Below are 22,909 nucleotides of genomic sequence, written 5' to 3'. Positions count from 1 at the left end.
TCCTTCAAAAGTATGTCTGTGTGTGTCTCTCAGAAGTCTTTTGTGTTTTGTGGATGTCCTCTGTTTAACATGAATGTCCTTTTCTTTGTATCTTTGAGGGGATAGTTTATGGGGGAGCTCACTCTGCCATGATGCTGAAATCACTCCTCAATTAGGAAAAGTAACATAAGGATTATAGATATCCCAGAGGGAGAAGAGTTGGAGAAAGGAACAAAGAGCTTGTTCAAAGAAATAAGAGCTGAGAACTTCCTAAACCTGGAGAAGGAACTGGACATACAAGTACAATAATTAAATAGAACTCCTAATTACATCAATGCAAAAAGTCCTTCTCCAAGATATATGATATTGAAACTCTCAAAAGTCAATGACAAAGAAAAAGATATTAATGGCAACAAGAAAGAAGAAGAAAACCTTAGAAGGAACTCTCATCATGCTTTCAGCAGATTTCTCAGCAGAAATGTTGCAGGCCAGGAGAGAAAGGAATGATTTATTCAAATTACTGAAATGCAGTAACAATCTGCCAAGAATACTCTATCCAACAAAATTATCCTTCAAATATAACCGAGAAATAAAAGCATTCCAAGATAAACAAAAGCTGAGGTAGTTCATTGCCTCTAGACCTGCCTTTCAAGAAAGGATGGAGGGGCCGGCCCAGTGGCACAGCAGTTAAGTGTGCATGCTCCACTTTGGCAGCCCAGGGTTCACCGGTTTGGATCCTGGGTGTGGACATGGCACTGCTTGACATGCCATGCTGTGGTAGGCATCCCACATATAAAGTAGAGGAAGATCGGCATGGATATTAGCTCAGGGCCAGTCTTCCTCAGCAAAAAGAGGAAGACTGGCAGCAGTTAGCTCAAGGCTAATCTTCCTAAAAAAAAAAAAAAAAGCAACCAACCAACCAACAAACAAAAAGAAATGATGGAGGTAGCCATCCTACCTATAACAAAAAGGCAAATGTTTACAAAGCTTTCAGAAAGAAGAAAAATAGATAGATAAAGTCAGAAAATTGAGCTCTCTATCAGAATATTTTAACAATTATAACCTAAAGGATAAATGGAAAGAAAACATCAAAAATAACTACAACCAATATTGTCTCTAACTCAAAACACGAAAAAGAATAATTTGTCATGACAGAAACATAGAAGAGGAAAACAAAAGGGATGGAACCTGCTTAAGCTAATTAACATAAGAGACTATCAGAAAATGGACCACCTCATTTATGAGATCTTTTATACAACCTCATGGTAACCATGAAACAAATCAGAACAGATGCACAAATTATAAATAAAGAGAAAACCATCATAGAAAATCACCAAACTGAAATTGCATTCAGAAATACAAGGGAAAAGAAACAATGCAAATATAGAACAACCAGAAAACAAGGGATAATAGGTAGTATTAAGCCTCATATATCAATAATCGTTCTTTATGTAAATGGATTGAATTCAAGAATCAAAAGACAGAGTGGCTGGATGGATTAAAAAACAAGACCTGACAGCATACTGTCTCCAGGAAATACATGTCTCCTCTACAGACAAACAAGGCTCAGAACAAAGGGATGGAAGATGATACTTCAAGAAAATGACAAGAAAAAGGAAGTAGTTGTAGACTTACTTATATCAGAGAAAGCAGACTTCAAGATAAAAAAATGTAATGAGAGAAAGATGGGCAGTATGTAATGATAAAAGGGACATTCCCTCAAGAATACATAGCACTCATTAATATATATGCACATAGAACAGGAGCACCAAAGCATATAAATCAACTATTAACAGAACTAAAGGGAGAAAGTGGCAGCAACACCATAATTACAGGGGACCTCACACCTCACTGCCGTCAATGGGTAGATTATCCAGGGAGAAAGTCAACAAGGAAACAGTGGCGTAAATGAAACTCTACATTAGCTAGGCTTAATAGATATATATAGAACATTCCATCCAAAAACAGCAGAATACACTTTCTTCTCAAGTGCACATGGAAGATTCTCAAACATAGACCATATGTTGGGAAAGAAGGCAAGCCTCAATAAATTTAAGAAGATTCAAAACATACCTAGAAACTTTTCCAACCACAATGCTATGAAACTAGAAATCAGCTATAAGAAGAAAGGTGGGAAGATCACAAATAAGTGGAGGCTACACAAAATGCTACTGAATAGCCATTGTATCAATGAAGAAATCAAAGGAGAAATAAAAAAATACCCGGAAAAAATGAAAATGAAAACACCACAGCAAAAGCTGTACTAAGAGAGAAATTTATAGCAATACAGCCCCACCTCAACAAAGAAGAAAACTCTCAAATAATTTATCTTTAATTACACTTAAGAGACTAGAAAAATAAGAAAAAACAAGGCCAAAAGTCAGTAGGAGAGAAATAATAAATAATACAGCATAAATGAATGGAATAGAGACTAACAAATGAAGAGAACGGATTAATGAAACTGAGAGCTGGTTCTATGAAAGATAAATATATTGACAACCCTTAGCCAGACTGGCTGAGAAAAAAAGACAGCTGTCTCAAGTAAATAAAATTAGAAATGAAAAAGGAGAAATTACAATGGATACCACAGATATACAAAGGATTATAAGAGAATACTATGAAAAGCTATATGCCAACTAATTGCATAACCTAGAAGAAATGGACAAGTTCGTAGACTCATACAGCCTCCCAAAACTGAATCAAGAAGAATTAGAGAATCTGAATAGACCAGTCACAAGTAAAGAGATTGAAACAGTAATCAAAAGCCTGCCAAAAAACAAAAGTCAAGGACCAGATGGCTTCTCTGGAGAATTCTACCAAACATTCAAAGATGATTTAACACCTCTACTTCTCAATCCTTTCCAAAATATTGAAGTGGGCAGGGCAGTTCTAACTCCTTCTACAAGACCAACATTACCCTGATACCAAAAACACACAAGACAAAAAAAAAAAAAAAAAAAAAGGAAAATTACAGGCTAATATCGCTGCTGAACATAGATGCAAAAATCCTCTAAAAAATATTAGCAAATTGAATACAACAATACTTTAAAAGGTTCATAGACCATGCTGAAGTGGGATTTATTCCAGGGATACAGGGATGGTTCAACATTCACAAATCAATCAATGTGATACATCACATTAAGTAACTGAGGAATAAACATCACATGATAATCTCAGTAGATGCAGAGATCCAACATTAATTTATGAGAAAAACTCTGAAGAAAATGCGTATACGAGGAAATGACCTCAACATAATAAAGGCCGTATATGACAAACCCACAGCCAACATCATACTTAATGTTGAAGAACTGAAAGTCATTCCTCTGAGGACAGAAAAAGGCAAGTGTCCCCACTCTTGCCACTCTTATTCAACATAGTACTGGAAGATTTGGCCAGAACAATGAGGCAAGAAAAAGAAATAAAAGAGATCCAAATTGGAAAGGAAGAAGTAAAACTCTCACTGTTTGTAGATGACATCATTCTATATATAGAAAACACTAAAAACTTCACCAGAAAACTATTAGAAATAATCAACATCTACAGCAAAGTTGCAGAGTACAAAATCAACATACAAAAATCAGTTGCATTTCTATACACTAACAATGAACTAGCAGAAGGAGAAATCAAGACTACAATCCCATTTCCAATTGCAACAAAAAGAATAAAATACCTGGGAAGAAGTTTAACCAAGGAGATGAACGATGTATACACTGAAAACTATAAGACATTATTGAAAGAAATCAAAGAAGACATAAAGAAATGGAAAGATATTCCATGCGTATGGGTTGGAAGAATAAACATAGTTAAAATTTCCATATTACCTAAAGTAATCTACAGATTCAATGCAATCCCAATCAGAACCCCAATGACATTCTTCATGGAAATAGAACAAAAAATCTTAAAATTTATATGGAACAGCAAAAGACTCTGAATAGCCAAAGCAATACTGAACAAAAAGAACAAAGCTGGAGGTACCACAATGCCTGACTTCAAAATATACTACAAAACTATAGTAATCAAAACAGTATGCTACTGGCAGGAAAGTAAAGACAGATATCACTGGAACAGAATTGAAAGCCCAGAACTAAAGCCATCCACTCAAGGACAATTAATCTTCAATAAAAGAGCCAAGAACATACAATGGAACAAGGAAGTTCTCTTCAATAAATGGTGTTGGCAAAACTGGAAAGTCATGTCTAAAATAAGGAAAGTAGGCCATTGTCTTGCACCACACACAAAAATTAACTCAAAATGGATTAAAGATGTCAATATAAGACCCAAATCCATAAAACTCTCAGAAGAAAATATAGGCAGTATACTCTTTGACATCAGTCTTAGTAGGTTATTTTTGACTACTTTGTCTCCTCAGGCAAGGGAAAAAAAGAAAAAAATAAACAAGTGGGACTACCTCAGACTAAAATCTTCTTCAAGGCAAAGGAAACCATGAACATAGTGAAAACACAACCCCCTAACTGGGAGAAAATATTTGCAAATTGTATATCTGATGAAGGATTAATTTCTCACATATCTAAACAACTCTTACAACTTGACAACGAATAAACAAACAACCTGATGAAAAAATGGACAGAGGATATGAACAGACATCTTTCCAAAGAAGATGGCCAACTGGCACGTGAAAAAGTCAACATCACTAGTTATTAGGGAAACCCAAATCAAAACTGCAATGGGATATCATCTTACATCCATCAGAAAGGCTATAACTAACAAGACAAAAAATAACAAATGTTGGAGAGGATGTGGAGAAAAGGGAGACCCCATACACTAATGGTGGAATGAAAACAGGTGCAACCATTATGGAAAACTGTACAGAGGGCCCTCAAAAAATTAAAAACAGAATGAGGCCGGCCCGGTGGCACAGGAGTTAAGTTTGCACTTTTCCACTTCAGTGGCCTGGGGTTCGCCGGCCCGGATCCCGGGTGTGGACATGGCACCACTTGTCAAGCTATGCTATGGTAGGCATCCCACATATAAAGGAGAGGAAGATGTGCACGGATGTTAGCTCAGGGCCAGTCTTCCTCAGCAAAAAGAGGAGGATTTGTGGCAGATGTTAGCTCAGGGCTAATCTTCCTCAAAAAAAAAATTAAAAACAGAAATACCATATGACCTGGCTATCCTACTGCTGGGTATTTATCCAAAGAACATGAAATCAACAATTCAGAAAGATATATGCTCCTTTATGTTCATCGCAGAATTATTCACAATAGACAAGTCGTGAAAGCAACCCAAGTGCCCATCAATGGATGAATGGATAAAGAAGATGTGGTGTATATATACGCAATTGAATACTACTCAGTAATGATAGAAAGACAAAATCGTACCCTTTGTGGCAACATGGATGAATTTTGAGGGTATTATGCTAAGATAAATAAGCCAGGTAGAGAAAGACAAACACCTTATGGTTTCATTCATATGTGGAATATAAACAAACACATGGATAGGAGAACAGGTTATTGGTTACCAAAGGGGAAGGTGATGAGGGGAGGGCAAAAGGTATAGGGGCACATATGTATATTTATAGGAGAGAACTAGAACATTGGTGGTGAACGTGATGCAGTCTATGCAGAAACTGAAATGTAATAATGTACACCAGCAATTTACACACTGTTATAAGCCAATATCATCTCAATAAAATTTTTTTTTGAAAAAATGAGGGATATACACATCCAACTGATGAAAATTGTTGGATGTGGAGATCGATCTAGGATTTGTCTGGGGGTAATTAATGGGGACTTCTACATTATTTTATTGTTTAAACAGTTGTTAAATTTGTTTCTGTAAGTACTAATTTCCTGTTATTGTCACACATTATCACAAACAGAGCAGCTTGACACAGCACCCTTTTATTTTCTGTTTGTTGGTCAGGAATCTATTGGCTTTGCTGGGTTCTCTCCTTAAACTTTCACAGGAAGGAAAAAATGATATCAACTGACCTGTGTCTGTTTCAAGGCTCTGGTAGAATATTCTTCTAGGATCAATCATGTAGCAGCCCAAATGGGTTTCCTTCTCATGGTTTCCAGGAACAACCTCCCCTCACTCCCAAATCTTAAAAGTCAGCAATAGATTATCAAATCCCCTCATGCTCAAATACAATTTCCACTATAACAGTCACATCTCTGTTGGGGCACATACACCCTGAGGCAGAGATGTTGTTCTGTACTACATGCTGAAAAATGCCAATGCCTATTATGCACTCAGCAGTGGACATCACCTTCGCTAGCACCTAAAGTGGCCCAGATGGCCATATGGCTCTGGACTTGTAAGACAGCAATGGGAGACTATGGCCTTCCAATCTTGAAACCTTTCCTCCTGATTTTCAATGGCATGGATCAAATGTGTGGAAAATAATAGAAGAAATTTTAACTAAATTGGAATTGAGAAGGCCTGTAGTGGGAGTTCTCACGCCCTATCATACATCATCCATGACTCCAAACAGGAAGGGCCTTATTGATTCCATCTCTGACAGGAAGCACCGCTAATTTTCTACTGAAGGAGGATTTCTCTCCTCATCTGGCAACGCTCCCTCCGGGCGATGAAAAACAGTTCAGCTCAGTCAATGAAAAGCCACAACCAACCTGAACTGTTACTTCCCTTCAATAGACTTTCTTTAGAACATTCCCTGTCTACTTCCGTCTTTGCTCTAAAAAAGCAAGCTCCCCTCCTTTGTTCTCTGGATTTCCCTCTGGTTTGCCATAGCATGGCCATCTCAAGTTACAATCTTTTGGCTACTCCAAAGTAAACTCACTTTGAGGGTAACATAACAGGCGAATTTGCTTTTTGAGTTGACAAATTCTTCCCTCCCTCCACCCCATATCCCTGGAAAACATTGATTATTCTAGAATTGAGGAAGTTACATAGACTTATCTGATAGGTAACAAATTGCAAAATTGGTCTGTTTTAACCATCTGATCCCAGTGCATTTATTTGTGAGAAACATTCCTGTCACCACGTTCTTTCTTTGACTTGGTGAATTGTGAAAATCCTTCTCAGGTACTCGTTGGGTTCCGTTTCTCTATGTAGCTTAAATGAAGGTGCAGCTCAGGGGGTCTCAAGAATAAGCAACAACTCACTTTTGGATAGAAACGCTTGTCAGGGGAGCAGAAAATATAATGAGACACATGAACTTCCCCGCCAGTCCCTTATGTGACAAACTAAAGTATTACCTACTGCCTCCATTTGAGTCCCTCCACCCCAAGGACCAGGAAAAGAAAGAGTCTTTCCCAAACATTCCAATAGTCTCTTTGGAGATGATGACTCAAACTTGTAATTGGCAATTAACAACTAGGAGGAAAAAGTTTTTCACAAACATTCTCAGTTCCCCAAGCCCGTCCTCTCTCTGCATCTGAAGGTGAAAAGATGATTGCAATTCTGATGGGAGGTGAGGTCACAGAATTACAGACCCATATTTAGTCGTCTGGCAGCCTCGCTCCCTCTCACACAAGCAGGCTGTCGTGACCAGCACCCTGAGCCCACCGAGCTACAAACCAGAGTGAGTCAAGTGAGTATTTTCTATTTCAGTCTGAGAGCAAGAGTCTGCGAGTAAGGATGGGTATCAGGAGTCTGAGTGATTATATTGAAAAGTTATTACAGATTTGAACCTGGTCCAGTGTCACAGCCACACTGGAAGGAGGAATAATTTTGAGGCTTGTGCTGAGCTTAAACAGAGGTGAGATCATCTACCGCACCCCAATCCCTGAGGCCTCCTAAGGTAACTGAGTGTAATCCTCCCTGCCAGTGATCGTGGGTGTTCAATCCAAGAGATAATGAAACCTGAATTTTCATGTGAGAAATGGCTGTAGTTTGGAAATACCTCTGTGGTCAGGTAACTTACAGGAACCATAGGATACGTCTCTGGGATACTAGAGGTGTGCCAAAAGCACCTCCATGATTAACAAAACCTAGAATAAATCTACAGAAATCAGCTAATCCTTTGGAAAAACAGGGTATACAAATGACAATTGCTGGAACAGAAATAATTTTCTAGCTCTGGGTATGTGAAATGCTTAATGGAAGCAACAACTGTTTCCTACTCAAAACCTCCATGGTCGGTTGATTTTGGTGAGAGACCATTTTGCATGTTCAAATTACAAGGGAGCATTTAAAGAAATGGTAGTATAACAAATGGATTTCAGATAGCAACTTTCAGGCACAAAAGTGTCTTGTGATCTATTCTCTGGTTTAAAAATATTGTCACATCCATTCCAAGCTCTACAATTTCAATTTATAAAATAAGATTTCACATCTTAGGGCTCTCATATTCTATATGTGCTTATATTTTAACATCTAACAAATCTTGACTTATTGATAATACTTTTAAAGTCTCTTAATAAACAGAGATGTTACTATTTGAAAGTAGTGATATTTCGTTTTGCCTCTAATATGACATCGTATGTTGGTGTTTCAAGCCTCATATTTTAGGGCATGACAGAGTGTTCAGTGCTGCCTGCGCTAGATGTTATTCCATCCCTGGCATAAAAGCAAATTTATGTTTCTATGGCAATTGCAAATAAAGCCGAGTGTGTAATTTCAATTCGATTTGTCATGCAGCAGTTATCTAGAGTTAGTGCATGTACATTTTATTGAGATATTTGAATATTTATTAATAATTGTTATCAGTCTACGTGATAAATCAGTAAACATAAATGGAAACTTGTTAGAAAAAGAGAAAATAAAACAATACCAGTGTGAAATAAAATGACGAGGTATGAGAAATCTAAATAGACATCTGTAGCTTTGTTAGACCAGCACTGTGTTTAAACGCACAGCCATTATACCAACCCACTCAGGTTCAAAATCCAACTTTCCCATAAAAACAGTTTGAATTTGTCAAATCACTAAACCTTATCTGCCTCTGCTCTGCCTCTCTTTTGAATAAAAATCCTAGTACTGACTGTTGTTTGAAGTTAGGAAGAATATACAGGGTGCACTAGATATAGGGCCATTGTAGGAGTGATATGCACTGTGAAAGCTCTTTAAATGTTACACATTCAACTCTTGGAAATGTGAAGAAAGTAAAACCTATAAAAACAACTGTTTTTGTGTGGTAAGCAATGTCAGTGGAGAATATTGAGTTTCAGTTGACCTGATGCATGTAGCTCATACTTCACATTTCCATGCAGGAATCTCTGGCTCAAAAGACAGCTCTCAGTCCTTGGGATTTAAGAGAATGGCCTCCAGGGATTTGGTGATAGGAATGATCTTTTCACTACAAACCGTAGTTGGAATTTTGGGGAATTTCTCCATTCTTTACTTTTATCTCTTCCTACACTTGACAGGATGCAAGCTTAGGTCCACGGATTTGATTCTCAAGAATCTGGCTGTAGCCAACCTCTTAGTTTTTTTTCCAAAAGGAGTCCCCCAAATGATGGCAGGATTTGGGTTAAAAGATTTCCTCAATGATTTTGGATGCAAATTTGTTTTCTATGTTCACAGAGTGAGCAGGGATGTGTCCATTGGCACCACCTGCCTCTTGAGCGTCTTCCAGACCATGACAATTAGTCCCCTGAACTCCAGGTGGGCAGAGCTTAAAGTTAAAGCCCACAAGTACATAGCCACCTCTAATATCTTCTGCTGGATCTTGAACCTGATGCTAAATATTAGCCTCCCTCTGTATATGACTGCTAAAATTAACAACACAAACTTCACACAGAGAGAAGATTATGGCTACTGTGATGCGATACTTGATGGTACCGTCACACTGACCATCTATGTGGCATTGATATTATGCCGTGATGGTTTCTTTCTGGTACTGATTGTGTCAGCCAGCAGCTTCATGGTTTTCATCCTGCACAGGCACAAGCAGCAGGTTCAATACATGCAGAGGAACAATCTGTCTCCAAGATCCTCCCCTGAGTCCACAGCTACACAAAGCATCCTTGTCCTGGTGTGCACCTTTGTATCTTTGTGGACTCTCTCCTCTATCTCCCTCATTTGTTTGACAGTTTTGAACAATCTCAGCTGGTGGCTGAGGGACACTTCTGAGCTAATCCATGCATGTTTCCCAACTGTCAGCCCTTACATTCTCATCAACTATGATTCCAGAGTACCACGGGTCTGCTTTGCTTGGAATGGAATACGAAACCCCCTAAATTTTTCATAAATTTATCCATTTGATGCATAGTAACAATAGTGAATTGTTTTTCTTTAGTTGCCTTCAGCATATAAGCACATTCTTGAAACACTCACATTATAAGAAAATGGTAAACAGGACAGACTGAGCCTCTGCTCCTAAACAAACAATAAAATCAATAGCAACTGTAAATGAAATATGATGTAATTATCATGTTCCTATGATGTAATGAAAATTTTATAAATGTTTTCTGTGGAGGGGTTCAGAATTTATGCAGTGTTAAAAAATAGTTCCTGAAAAGATCTAGAAATTATGGAGAAATCTTGAAGAAGATAACTTTCAATCTGATATAATAAGTTTTCCAGACGTTAACGACTTGTGAGATTGTAGGAAAAGTTCTATAAAACAGGAAAACCCATTGAGATAAGCATTCAAGAAACTGAAGGAAGGAAGCTTCTCCCAAAGAAACACGAAGACCGTCAGCTTTAGCTGGTCACTTTCAGGAAGTGGAGCCATTGAGGGCTAAATTTGACTTTTGCACATTCCATCCTTAGAGGGACAGTAGTCATTTGAAATAAGATGTTCTGAAGGGAAATGAGTACATTTCATACATTTTCTTGTAGAAATGGCTTGATTGAACTGAAGTCAGACAGATGAGCACAATAGTATGTTTTCACATGTATCGGAAGGCATGGAGTAAGATTGCCTATGAAAAATGCATTGTGTCTCGGATAAAATTATATGGATTTTGGGATCTGTAGAAAGTAGACTTTACCTATAATTTGAAGATGCCAATTGAATATGTTGGCAGAAACAGTTCCCAGGTGGACTTCCATCTCTCACAGGTGAGGAAATAAGGTGATGGCGGAGACTGGCATTAATTGTGAAGCACAGGTGGAGTGGCTCTTTGGAAGGGTCAGTCAGGAATATATTTTTATGTGTTAATTTTCACCTGTGGATATTCAAAGGAATAAAATGGAAATTTCAGCAGTTTAGCAACTGATTTTAATGTCTCTTTACATTTACATTATAAAGCTGATACAAACAAGATTTCAAATATTTGAAACAACAAATTACTTTTGCCTAATGGATATATATTGAAATTTCTTGTGAAGAAATAAACACATATTTTAAGCTCACATGGCACACTTTGACCTATTGAAAACATATTCGACACGAACGCAATAGGCTTGTTGTTTTTATACATATATAAATATACACACGCTTGGGTATGTGTATATATATATGTGTCTATGATCATGTGAATGTGTGCTTGTGTATCTCTGTTTATATGTGCACATATGTATAAATATAAATGGAGCCAAATTTTGCCTATTTTTCATCATTTAATATATCAGAACATGGTCAATTACGGAAGAAAAATAATGCTAATTTGAATTATAATGCACTGCTTTAACCTTTGTGTCCATTTTAATCTATGTATATCATTATGCTGGTTGTTTAATTGGTTCAATTTACATGCTATATATTGTTGATTTTTGTATTTCAATCCTCATATATTAGGTATATCTCTTAAAGTATACTTTTGAATATACTAAAAAGTGTTTGATTTTCTTAAAAGTAGTCTTTACTGTTAAAATGAAAATGGATATATTTGGAAATGGATTTATTAACCTTTTATACATTCTTCCTTATAACTATTCTTAGTTCTTTTTCTTTCTAACTTAAATTTGACCATATAAATGATTTAGAATTACTTTGGTTTTGCTTCTTTTCTTTAGAAGTTGTACCATAAACTGGTTAACATTACATAGAATGCAATTTTCCTTTTCTATTTTAATCCCTCTATGTTAATTTTCTCTCAAAAATATTTGAATGAATATAGTAAAATATGTTTAACTTATCCAGAGTAGGAGTGTACTTATGTTTAATACAATAATAGTTACATTGGGATTCCAACACTAATCTCTTATGTTTTCCCTACATTTTATTTTTTTTGCTCTTGATCTATTTTTTAAAGAGTTAATGCCACATGCATAGGTCATAAGTGTAGCTCAATTAAATCTTATGAACCGAACATGCCTCTTAACTCAATACCTAGATTAAAACATTGAATTTTGTCAGCACATGGCAGAAACCACATTTTTCTATCCACCAGTAACTACTTCCATCTAGTAAACAATGATGACATTTAAAAGCACAGAAAATGTTTAGCCTGTTTTTAATTTTGTGCAAATGAAATAATACAGCATTCATGTATTTGTTTTTGATTTTTTCAATCCTTATATTGTCTTTGAATTTATCAATATTGTTTCATGTTATGATGGATTATTTATTTACCTTTCTGTATAAGAATCCATTCTATAAATATCAAGGAGTTAATTTAATCATTCCACTTTGTTGTTCATGTGAGTGATTCTCAGTTGGGGGCTATTAGGACTGCTGTTCATACAAAATTATTATCCTAGTTGTGAGAAATGTTTTTCCATCTCTTGGATATACACATGTAGTTGAATTTTTTGACTCTGTGTTTACAACTATCCAGCTCTGCTACATATTGTAAAATATTTTCTCAAAGGACCTCTTTAAACCAATTTTAACATCCAATGGCAGACTATGAGATTCCTAGTTCATCCACATCATGCCAATAGTTGATATTTTCTGTCATTTTCATTTTTGGAGTCTTGTTGGTGTATGATTGTTCCAAAGGGGGAGGTTTCCTTTCCACTTTTTTGATTAGTAAGGAAGTTGAATACAATTTCATGTGTTAAATAGACTTTGGCTGGTGATTTTTTAAAGTACATTTTGGTTTATATTTTCCCAATATTTCCAGTTTTATTGAGTTATAATTGACGTAAAACATGCTGTAAGTTTGAGGTATAGAATATAATGATCTGATATGTGAATATAATGATCTAGATGAAAAATGATCACCAGAGTAAATTTAGTTAACATCTATCACCTTACATGGTTACAACTTCTTTTCCTTGTGATGAGAACTTTGAAGATCTACTTTCTTAGCAATTTTAAAACATAAATGCAATGCTATTACTATAATCATCATGTTGTACGTTACATCCCCAAAACACATTTATCTACATAAACTGGGAGTTTGTATCTTTTGACCACCTTCCCCCAGTTTCCACCACTTGTCAACCTCCATTTCTGGCAACCATGAGTACCGTCTCAGTTTTCCTGAATTTGGTTTTATTATATTCCACATATAAGTGGGATTATACGGTATTTGTTTTTCTGTTTTTTTCTCATTGTTCTATTGAGTCATCTTTCTTTTTCTTATTGATTTGTAGGAATTCTTTATGCGTATATATATATATATATATATATATATACACATACACACATATATACATACATATATATATATATATACACATATATGATACAAATCCTTTCTTGGAGCACTATCTATCTCTCTGTTTTTTGAGGAAGATCAGCTCAATTTTATGATAATGTAACTTTTATTTCCTCCATTATATTTAGGGTTTTTGTGCAGTTTCAAAAATATGTTCCTATTCTAAGAAGATAGATATAATCTCCTTTGTTTTATTCTATGAATACCTTTGTGTTTCTTTAAAAGTAGGTCACAACTGTACAGGTATAATCGCCTACGTTTTCTTCTATAAATACCATTGTGTTTCTTTAAAAATAGGTTACAACTGTATTCAGATTCGCTTTGTTGTGATGTTTGTACCAAATGATATTGTTTTCCAATGAGGCTAATAATTTTCAATTGATTTAGAAAATAGATTAGATATCTTTTCTTTTCTCTCCTATTATTCCCTTACCAAGTAACATCAAATCATCCTTGGAGCTGACTATTCTGTGCCTTCTTGTAGCCATTCTCCCCATATTGTCTTAACTCTTAAAGACCTTAGCAATCCCATGGTATCACTAACAAAAGTCTTGTTGTCCATAACCTTTAATGGGCCTATTTATTCAGAGGATCAGTTTTACTCATCTTTAATGATAAAAGTCAACCGTGTTGTGACATACTTTCCCCATGCATTGCTTATGTTTTTTATGTCTTTTACCAGCTTTAGGTCCAAATTATCTTATCAATGAAAAGGTAACAGTGTATATAACAAATACCCTTCCAAGATGGAGGTTGTTCCTTTATTGGGGCAAAGGGCTGATTATTTACTTCACTAATATAATAAAGAGAAGGACTTTTTCTGAGGCAAAATTGGGCAGGGCTGCTTGTGAACTACTTTAAATTACTGAGTTTCTTAAGTTTATACATCCTCAGGTGTCACGCAAATCTATGGTGTGTCCAACACCCTCCTGGGCCCGTTTGCATTGCCCCAACTGTCTTTGAGAGGAGGAAGGGACAGAAATGCAAGCTTACAGCTCCTGCCGCCAGTAGAGCCATAAGAAATTGTCTTTTGTTGCAGACCCAAGAGTCTCATGTGTTTGTCCACCATCCATGAAATGATCACGTAACTCCTTTGATACCAAATAGCGTAAACTTTAAGACCCTTCTCTCTTCTTGACACTTTCATTGATAATGGAATGCTGAGAAAAAACATGGCTTTCTGGAAGGGAAAATGTTGAAGATCTTTCCTGGCCCTTGTTATGGGATGAGAGAAGATGCCCTGGGACATGTAGTAAATTTTCTCACCTAGTGTTGGTTAGGGGGAAAGGAAGGAACCTCCACTCTCCCACATGATAATGAGGCTGATATGTGAGAATTTGAATTGACACAAGCAACCTGAATGAGTTTTGCTCATTGTTCATTCTCTTCCTGGCAGAAGGAGAAAGAGTCAAGGGTTCTCCAAATTGATCTAGAGCTTTGGGTGAGTAGAAGACATGATAACTTCATTTGTTTGAGCTGTAAGTGTGACCAGGAAATCAGGCAGGGAAAGGATTCCTGAGGATCTCATCAACTACTTACATCGTCTGTTAAAAGTTAATCAGAGAGGAAGAAACTATGTGTCCTGTTGCACAGAAATTGATGTCCCTGTTTTGCAAGTGCTGCTATCTTGCAGAGAAACTCACACATTTGCAGCAAGACCCCTGCAAAATATTCCAGCACCAAGCATCCTAAAGTTGCCTTAAACTCATTCGCATCTTAAATTCTCCTCCTCTGAGAGAGTCCAAGTAGCCATTTTCAGATCCTGCGATGTTTGTAAAGCATGTTTGCCTGCTATGCGTGAGCCCAAAATGAACACAGCTGCTACACAGTTGTTACAAATAAACCTGTTATCCCCCCCCTCCCCCCCGTGTGTATAAAGTCTCCACTGGCACTGAGTTTCCGGAGACACTGCATTTGGAACTATCCTTGGTATTCTTCATCATTTGTGCAAGCAATAAACCTCTTCCGCCTTGGTTGTGCTTTTCAGCTGTGTACTCACCAAGAGACAAAACCATCGAGTTCAGTTACAAATTTGGGGACCCATATAGGACTGCTCCTCTGATCTCTAAGATCCTTGTCACTCAGCTACCAACAAGGGAAGCAGTGGGAAGTGGCTGCTCACCCAAGCTAACTCTCTTACACTGCTGGTGACTTGGTGAAGGGAGAGGATCCTCTTGGTCCCTGACTTGCTGACCCTGCACCCCTGCTGTCTTGGATGAACTTAGTGGCTGCATTTAGACCATTTTTTCAAGTCCTGCTGGAGCGATGAGTAGTGCCTGACCTTCAAGTTAGCTATAAAAGTCTTTCAGATTGGGTGAAGAATGGTTCTGGGTATAAACGGTGCAGATTTCTTGTTCCTGAGTTTGGTTTCTGTTCTGTCTGGTAACAGCTAAGTTCTGGGAGATTGTAAGACATCTCTGTCCTGGCTGACAAGGAGGCTGGTCAGAGAGCACTGACTGAGGAACGACTCTGTAACTTGTGAGAGAGATCTCCACTGTTAGCCCCAGGATCTGGGAAGGGAGGCTTGGCTGTATGACGTCCATGAGCCCCCTGGATGTGTGATTCTAAGATATCACCAGAGAGAATTCTGTTGGTGGTGGGGAAAAAATTTTAATTACGTCTGGATGAAATTGTGGAATTTGTGTGCCTACTAATCATTACTAACAACCCGTGGGAGCTAGAAACAAGTCTGGAACAAAAGCTCTCCAGTATGGACAATACAGTGTCCATACAGAAGAATGGCCTATTAGGATGCCTCTCCACTATTGGCAATTATTTGGCTCTACTCTGATGACTAAAAAGAGAATGATATTCTTCTGTAACACAGCTTGGCCCTAATAGAGCTGAGGAAATAAAGAAAGGTGGCCAGAAAATGGGTCACTAAAAGATAATATCAACCTACAGTTGGAGCAGTTTCGTAAGAGGGAAGGAAAATGGGAAGAAATTCCATATGTACAATGCATTATGGATTTATATCTGAATGAGGGAATTCAGCAAAAATACAAATTAATCAAATTAAAGACCAAACCATCTACCCCAAAAAGGAATACCTTCCTCGTGCTGGAAAGACCTCCGAACCATGAGGACTTGCTCTATCCTGCTAGGAGACAGGATAGGGAACCCATGCTGTCTGCTCCTCCTGCACTGACTCCAGTGGGACCCATAAATCTGCCCTCTCCTTATCCTCCCAATCAGTTGTCTGTCCCCAAGGAGCCCCATCCCTGCACTGACCCTCCTAAACCTATCCACCCTTCCTTACCTGACAGCACAACTAGACATGGGACTTGCTACAATCCAGAAGAAGTTGGAATTTTTCCCTCACATCAAGTCCCTCATGGGGTTGGCAACCTTATAAATGTGCATGTGCCTTTCACAACCTCTGGCCTCTATAATTGGAAGGCACATTCTCAGGGTCTGTGTGCAGACTCTGGGGAGTTCCTTAACTTGGTAAGTGGTGTTTTTTCCACTCACAGCCCCACTTGTGCTTATATACAGAATCTCCTGTCAACCTCCTGTCCAGGGAATAAAATTTAGCAGTTTTAGCTGAAGTCCAGAAGAAGGCAGATAAACAGCATACCATTTAGCCCAACCACCAGATTTGGTGACTGGCTGAAAAGGCAGTACCCTCCAGAGATCTGGGCTGAGATCCAAAGAGAACAAGGGAAAAGGCAGCCTTAGAACACTATAGAAACATGCACTTGAAAGGGATGCAGGCAGCAGGAAAACTTCCTGGTAATTAGAATAGATTAAGGGAAATTCAATAAAGACCAGATGAGAATCTGTCAGCATTTATACAAACTGAGGAAATTCCTTCTAAAATACATCCCCTGGAAACCTGATGGTGAAGGCAGCCAAATAATGTTAGGAATCTGTTTCATATCTCCGAGTACCCCTGATATCTGGAGGAAACTCCAAAAATTGGCTATTGGTCCTGAGACCAAAGCTTCTAGGTGGTGGAGATGGCCTCTAAGGTTTTTCAACAACCGAGATGTGGCAGTAGAAGAAAAGAAGATGAGAAAGCAAGCAACATTGTTAGCAGTAGCACTACACTCTATCCCAGGTAACCTTGGCAGAAGGAAAAGAGCAGCACGGGTGAGTGCCTCCAGTTCCCAATATTGGACCAAAAAGGTACGTGTAAAACTCAGGCCTCATCAATTTGCTTTCTGTATGAAGGAAGAACACTGGAGAAGGGAATGCCCATGCCATCCCCAGAGAGGGAAGGGGCCAGACAAGCCCATTTCTTTCCTACTACCCCTGACCAGAGGGGAAGATAGACGGGTTCAAGGGGTTCCCCATCTGGCTTTGAAAACTCCAAGGAGCCCTGGGTTACTTTAGATATTGCTGGAGAAGAAATTGAGTTCTTGCTCAATGCAGAAGCCATATACTCTGTTTTGACTAGTAAAAAGATCACTCTATCCAAAAGGGAGTGTGATATCAAAGGGGTATCAGGAAAAGGAGAAAACAAGAATTTCCTAAAGCCCCTGACCTGTGAAATAGGTTCCAAGTTTTGTGTTTTTTGTATTGGTGAAGAATATTTGCCCTGAGTTAACATGTGTGCCAATTTTCCTCTGTTTTGCATGTGGGTGACTGCCACAGCATGGCTGACCAGTAGTGTAGGTCCATGCCTGGGATTGAAACCCTTGAACATTGGCCACCAATTGGAGCATGCGGAACTTAACCACTAGGACATGGGGCCAGCCCCCCAAAGTTTTAAAACACTCCTTTTTGTACACTCCAGATTGTCCAATTCCTTTGTTACAGAGAGATTTGTTGGCAAAGTTAGGGGCTACCATAAGTCTTCAGTAGGATAAAATACAAGTTTAGGTTGCTCAGAACTGAGGAGCAGAATTTGTGGCTGAGCCAACCAAATGGTCTGAGGTCATTCCAGAAAGTGTTTTAAATCAAGTTGACCCCACCACTTTGGCATAAGGATTGGTGAGAGGGCTGTTAATGCCCAGCTTGTTAAGATAAACTTGAAGCAGAGTGACCATTGGCCTCAGGTAAAACAAGACCCTCTAAACCTGAGGCTTTAGCTGGGGTCCTGCCTCTACTGAACAGGCTCTTGAGGCAAGCATTAATAAAGCTTTGCAGATCTCCCTGCAGCACTCCCGTCCTACCTGTGATGAAACCAGGGACAGGAGAATACCACTTTGTACAAGACCTCAGAGCTGTAAATGATGCTGTGAGGGACATTCACCTCATGGTCCCAAACCCTTACCCGCTCATAGAAAAGATGCCTGGAGATAGTAAATACTACACTGTTCTGCACCTAAAAGATGCTTTCTTCTGCATCCCTTTGGAATCTGAGTCTCAGTAATTATTCACTTTTCAATGAGAGGACCCTGAGACTCATCCAAAGCAGTAATATTGCTGGACTGTGTTGCACAAGGATTTAAAAATTCCCCAAACATTTTTGGAGAAATCTTGAATTGAGACTTTAGAGGTCTGAAATTAAACTGTGTAACGTTACTGCAATATGTGTGTGGATGACATCCTTATTGCAAGCCCTATAAAAGAGGACTATCACAGGAACACAGTTATGATTCTAAATTACTTAGCTGAAAGGGGTTATAAAATCTCTGGAGAAAAGACACAAGTATCCAAGAAAATTGTTAAAAATTTGGAGTTCGTAATTTCACAAGGCCGCCACCGCCTTCCTCCAAACAGGAAATTAGATAGTCACCATTTGGTCCCTCCAATTACCAGAAAACAATTACAAGGGTTCTTGGGAATGGCAGGAACTCCTATATGACAAGCTACAGGGGCAAGAAACTGATCCCTACAAATGCCACAAATAATGTGAACAGGACTTCAGAATGCTAAAAGAACTCCTGATGAGAGCTCCTGCTTTGGGTTTATCTTAACCCAACCTTTTGACCTCTATGTACATGAAATAGAAGGAATAGCCCAAGTTGTATTAACTTAAATTCTTTGGCCTCTTAAGAGAGTGGTGGCATATTTTTCAAAACAATTGGATATCATGTCTTGAGGCTCCAACCTTGCCTTGAGCCATGGTAGCAACCTGTCTGATAATTAAGAAGCAGAAAAAACTCACTATGGGACAGCCCCTAACCATGTGAACCCCACATCAGGGTTCAAGTGTTTTGGAAACAAAAGGACACGACCAATAGGTGAATAGCAGAATGTTGCAGTAGCAAGCAACACTGCTGGATTCTCGGCTACTCTTAAAAGCTTGCCAGGTCCTTAATCCAGCCAACTTCCTTCCTGTCTCACAGGATCCTCTGGCACGTGACTGTTCTGAGCTAGTAGATCAGGTATATTCAAGAAGGAAAGACCTCCAAAGTGACCCTTGCAGGATGCAGTGTAAGTGGGGTTTGTAGATGGAAGCAGTTCTGTTGTTAATGGTCAGCGCAGAGCATGTTATGCTGTGGTCTCCGTCCATGCCACCACAGATGCAAAGCTGCTCTCCCCAGGAGCATCAGCACAAAAGGCAGAACTTAGTTTCCCTGAAAAGAGCATTAGAATTAGGAAAAAGAATAATTTTGACTATCAATACTGTTTCTAAATATGCCTTCTCTGTTATTCATGCTCACAGGGCCATTTCTAAAGAAAGGGGTCTTTTGTCAGCCAATAAAATATTTGCCGTTCCTTTGCCTTACTTACCAGTTATGAGTTTTTTTCTCTCTTCATTCTCTGTTTCCTCCCTCTGTCTATAACCAAGCATCAGAAACAGAAAAAAAGGAGCTGAATATGCTTGTGATTGTTCGTATGGTGGGAATGTAGCTGCTGATAGCTCCTGAATCTGATTCTGATGCAAGACATTACCACTGCAGGTCAGTCTTTTTGCCTCTTTCTAGAAGTTATCCCATTTGTCTTATGCCATCATGAGACAAGATGCCATTGCCATCTTGGCATGTTGCTATCTCATGGGATAATGACCTATTGAACCTCTGGTCCTTCTCTCTGACCTATCAGCTCTGCCTTTCCATTGCAGCTGCTTATAACATAAAGACCAACTGACTCTAACCACCCCATGGTGGCCCTTAAAACTAATGTGTGTCACCTTCTACACCTACACGCACTAGACCACAGGCACTGTGAACATGGTGTGCCTTTGTCACAAACCTTCTGTTAATTTATCTCACCCTATGACTCTATCTCCCTGACTTCCTCCATCTGCACACATCTTCATTAGGTAATTTAGTGACTAAATAACTGTACACTGAAAGGAATTATCTCATTTATACTGCATCCATAATAATGATTCATATAAAATTGTGGCAACAATATGGACATATTATCAAATTTTAGGATTTTTCATCATGCTCTTGGCATCATATTCTTCCGTTTGCTTGTACTTCCTGAAGAATCTGTCTTAGGAAATCTGTCTCAATTCATTTCCCTCCTCACAAGTAAAATCATGGTACGTCTCAGTGCCTGAAGACTAGGGAAGCACTTGATTGTAGGTGAAGACTCAGAGAAGAACATCCAGTGAGACGTACTTGCTGCCAGTTCCGCATGTGTCAGACCTCAGTATTTCTTGCTACCTCTGTGTGAGTCCCCGTCTGTCTCGAGAAATCAAAAAAAAAGAAAGAGCCCTTACCAAGAACTGCAATAGTGTCTTTGGAGATGTTAACCGCAAACTTTCAATTACTTATCAGTAATTAACAATTGGGAGAAAAGTTTTTCACAAATAATCTCTGTTCCCGAAGACTATGCAGCTACAGGTGAAATGGCAATTGCAGTTTTGAGGGGAGGGGGCGTCACAGAATCACAATCCCATATCCAACTGCTGTGGCTGCCTGCCTCCCTCTCATACAACCCTGCCCTGACCATCACACTGAGTGCATCATTCTGGCAGTTAGATGGAGTCAGATGTGTATTTTCTCTTTCAGTCTGGGAGACAAGGTCTGCAAGCCAGGAGGGGTATCTGAGTCTGGGTAAGTAAGTGATGATATTGGAAAAAGAGATTCTTCTCTACCAATTTGAAATACAGCGACAAAGTATGAATAATCATAAATAAAATATATACATCAATATTATTTGCAGAAAATGATACCTAGTCATGCAGAATAGCATAGTGTTAAGTGCACTGCGTTTTTACCAAATGATCTAGGTGAAATCCACACTTTGCCCATAAAACAAGTTTGAATTTAGACAAATCATTACACTCTCCCTGAATAAATGCTCCTTATTTTTGGAATGAAAATAATACTCCTACCTGTCTCATGAAGTTTGACAAATCCAGGATTTACTATATGTATGGCCTTTATATCAATGATTTATATTTTGTGAAAGCTCTTCTAAGGTGATACATTCACATCTTGGAAACATGTAAGTAGAAGAGAAACAGGAGAATTATTTCTAAGTGGGAATTAACGTGAGTGGAGGATACTGGATTTCAGTTGACTTGATACGTGTAACTCTGCCTCATGGTCCCATGCAGAAATCTCTGGCTCAAAAGAAGAATGTCATCACAGGGATTGGACAGAATGGTCTTTGGGGATTTGGTGATAGGAATGATCTTTTTATTACACACAATGGATGGAATTCTGGGGAATTTCTGGCTTCTTTATCATTATCTCTTCCTTTATTACACAGGATGCAGGTTGAGGTCCACGGATTTGATTCTGAAGCACCTGACTGTAGCTAACTCCTTAGTCCTTCTCTCTAGTGGAGTCCCCAGGCAATGGTAGCTTTGGGGTTACAAGATTTCCTCGGTGATATTGAATGTAACCGATTTTCTATGTTCATAGAGTGAGCAGGGACCTGTCCTTTGTCACCAGCTGCCTCTTGGATGTCTTCCAGGTGATCACAATTAGGCCAGGAACTCCAGGTGGTCAAAGCTTAAAGTGAAAGCTCACAAGTACCTGGGAATCTGAAAACTCTTCTGCTGGATCCTGAACATGATGCTAAATATTACAGTTCCTGTGTAAGTGACTGGAACATGGAGCAACAAAAATATCACAAAAAACACAATTACAGCTACTGTTATACTGCACATTATGAGAACATCACAGACTCACTCTATGTAGCATGCATATTGTTCTGTAATGGTTTCTGTTTGGTGCTCATGACCTGGTCCAACGGTTCCATGGTTTTCATCCTGCAGAAGCGTAAATATTGAGTCTAATATATACACATAATGACTCCCTCTCCTCTATTTTTAGCTATTTTTGGCTGTTTCAAATAATCACAGTTTGTGGCTGCTGAACCTCTCTACATTAATTGCTGCCTGTTCTCCAGGTATAAGCCCTTACATTCTTGTGAGTCATGACTCCAGAGAATCCAGGCTCTTTTTTGCCTGAACAAAGAATATAAAAATTCCCTAAATTTAAATTTAAAGCATAAGTACAGAAGTGATATATATAAGCACAGTATTTTGTTGCTCCTCACAGTGTAAACACATCTCTGAGACAGTTATTCTACAAGAGAGTGGTAAACAAGACAGACTGAGCTCTACTGCAAAATAAACAATAAATTAAATGCCATTATAAATGAAATATTATGTAATTATCCTATTAATACTTATAGAATAGGAATTTAAT

At 38.4% G+C, this 22,909-nt stretch overlaps 1 protein-coding gene, 1 long non-coding RNA gene and 1 pseudogene across 2 annotated transcripts; 2 read left to right on the top strand and 1 right to left on the bottom strand.

Moving 5' to 3' along the window:
- Positions 1-9,082: 9,082 nt before the first annotated feature.
- Positions 9,083-10,096, top strand: EQUCABV1R915 (vomeronasal 1 receptor equCabV1R915). The gene has a single exon (XM_001494752.5). The coding sequence runs from the start codon at positions 9,083-9,085 to the stop codon at positions 10,094-10,096; it is 1,014 nt and encodes a 337-aa protein (XP_001494802.5).
- Positions 10,097-20,584: 10,488 nt separating this feature from the next.
- On the bottom strand, positions 20,585-21,848 carry LOC138915959 (uncharacterized). The gene is made up of 2 exons (XR_011422511.1): positions 21,583-21,848; positions 20,585-20,926 (listed from the first exon to the last, which is right to left on the bottom strand). It is a non-coding gene; the product is annotated as an uncharacterized lncRNA (long non-coding RNA).
- On the top strand, positions 21,854-22,669 carry EQUCABV1R-PS940 (vomeronasal 1 receptor equCabV1R-ps940 pseudogene; annotated as a pseudogene).

Source organism: Equus caballus, chromosome 10, assembly GCF_041296265.1.
Source record: "Equus caballus isolate H_3958 breed thoroughbred chromosome 10, TB-T2T, whole genome shotgun sequence".
Lineage (NCBI taxonomy): Eukaryota > Metazoa > Chordata > Mammalia > Perissodactyla > Equidae > Equus > Equus caballus.
This window is presented reverse-complemented; position numbering and strand designations above follow the sequence as displayed.

Coding starts and splice junctions, on each gene's coding strand:
- EQUCABV1R915 (XM_001494752.5), top strand. CDS start 9,083: ATGCATGTAGCTCATACTTCACATTTCCATGCAGGAATCTCTGGCTCA.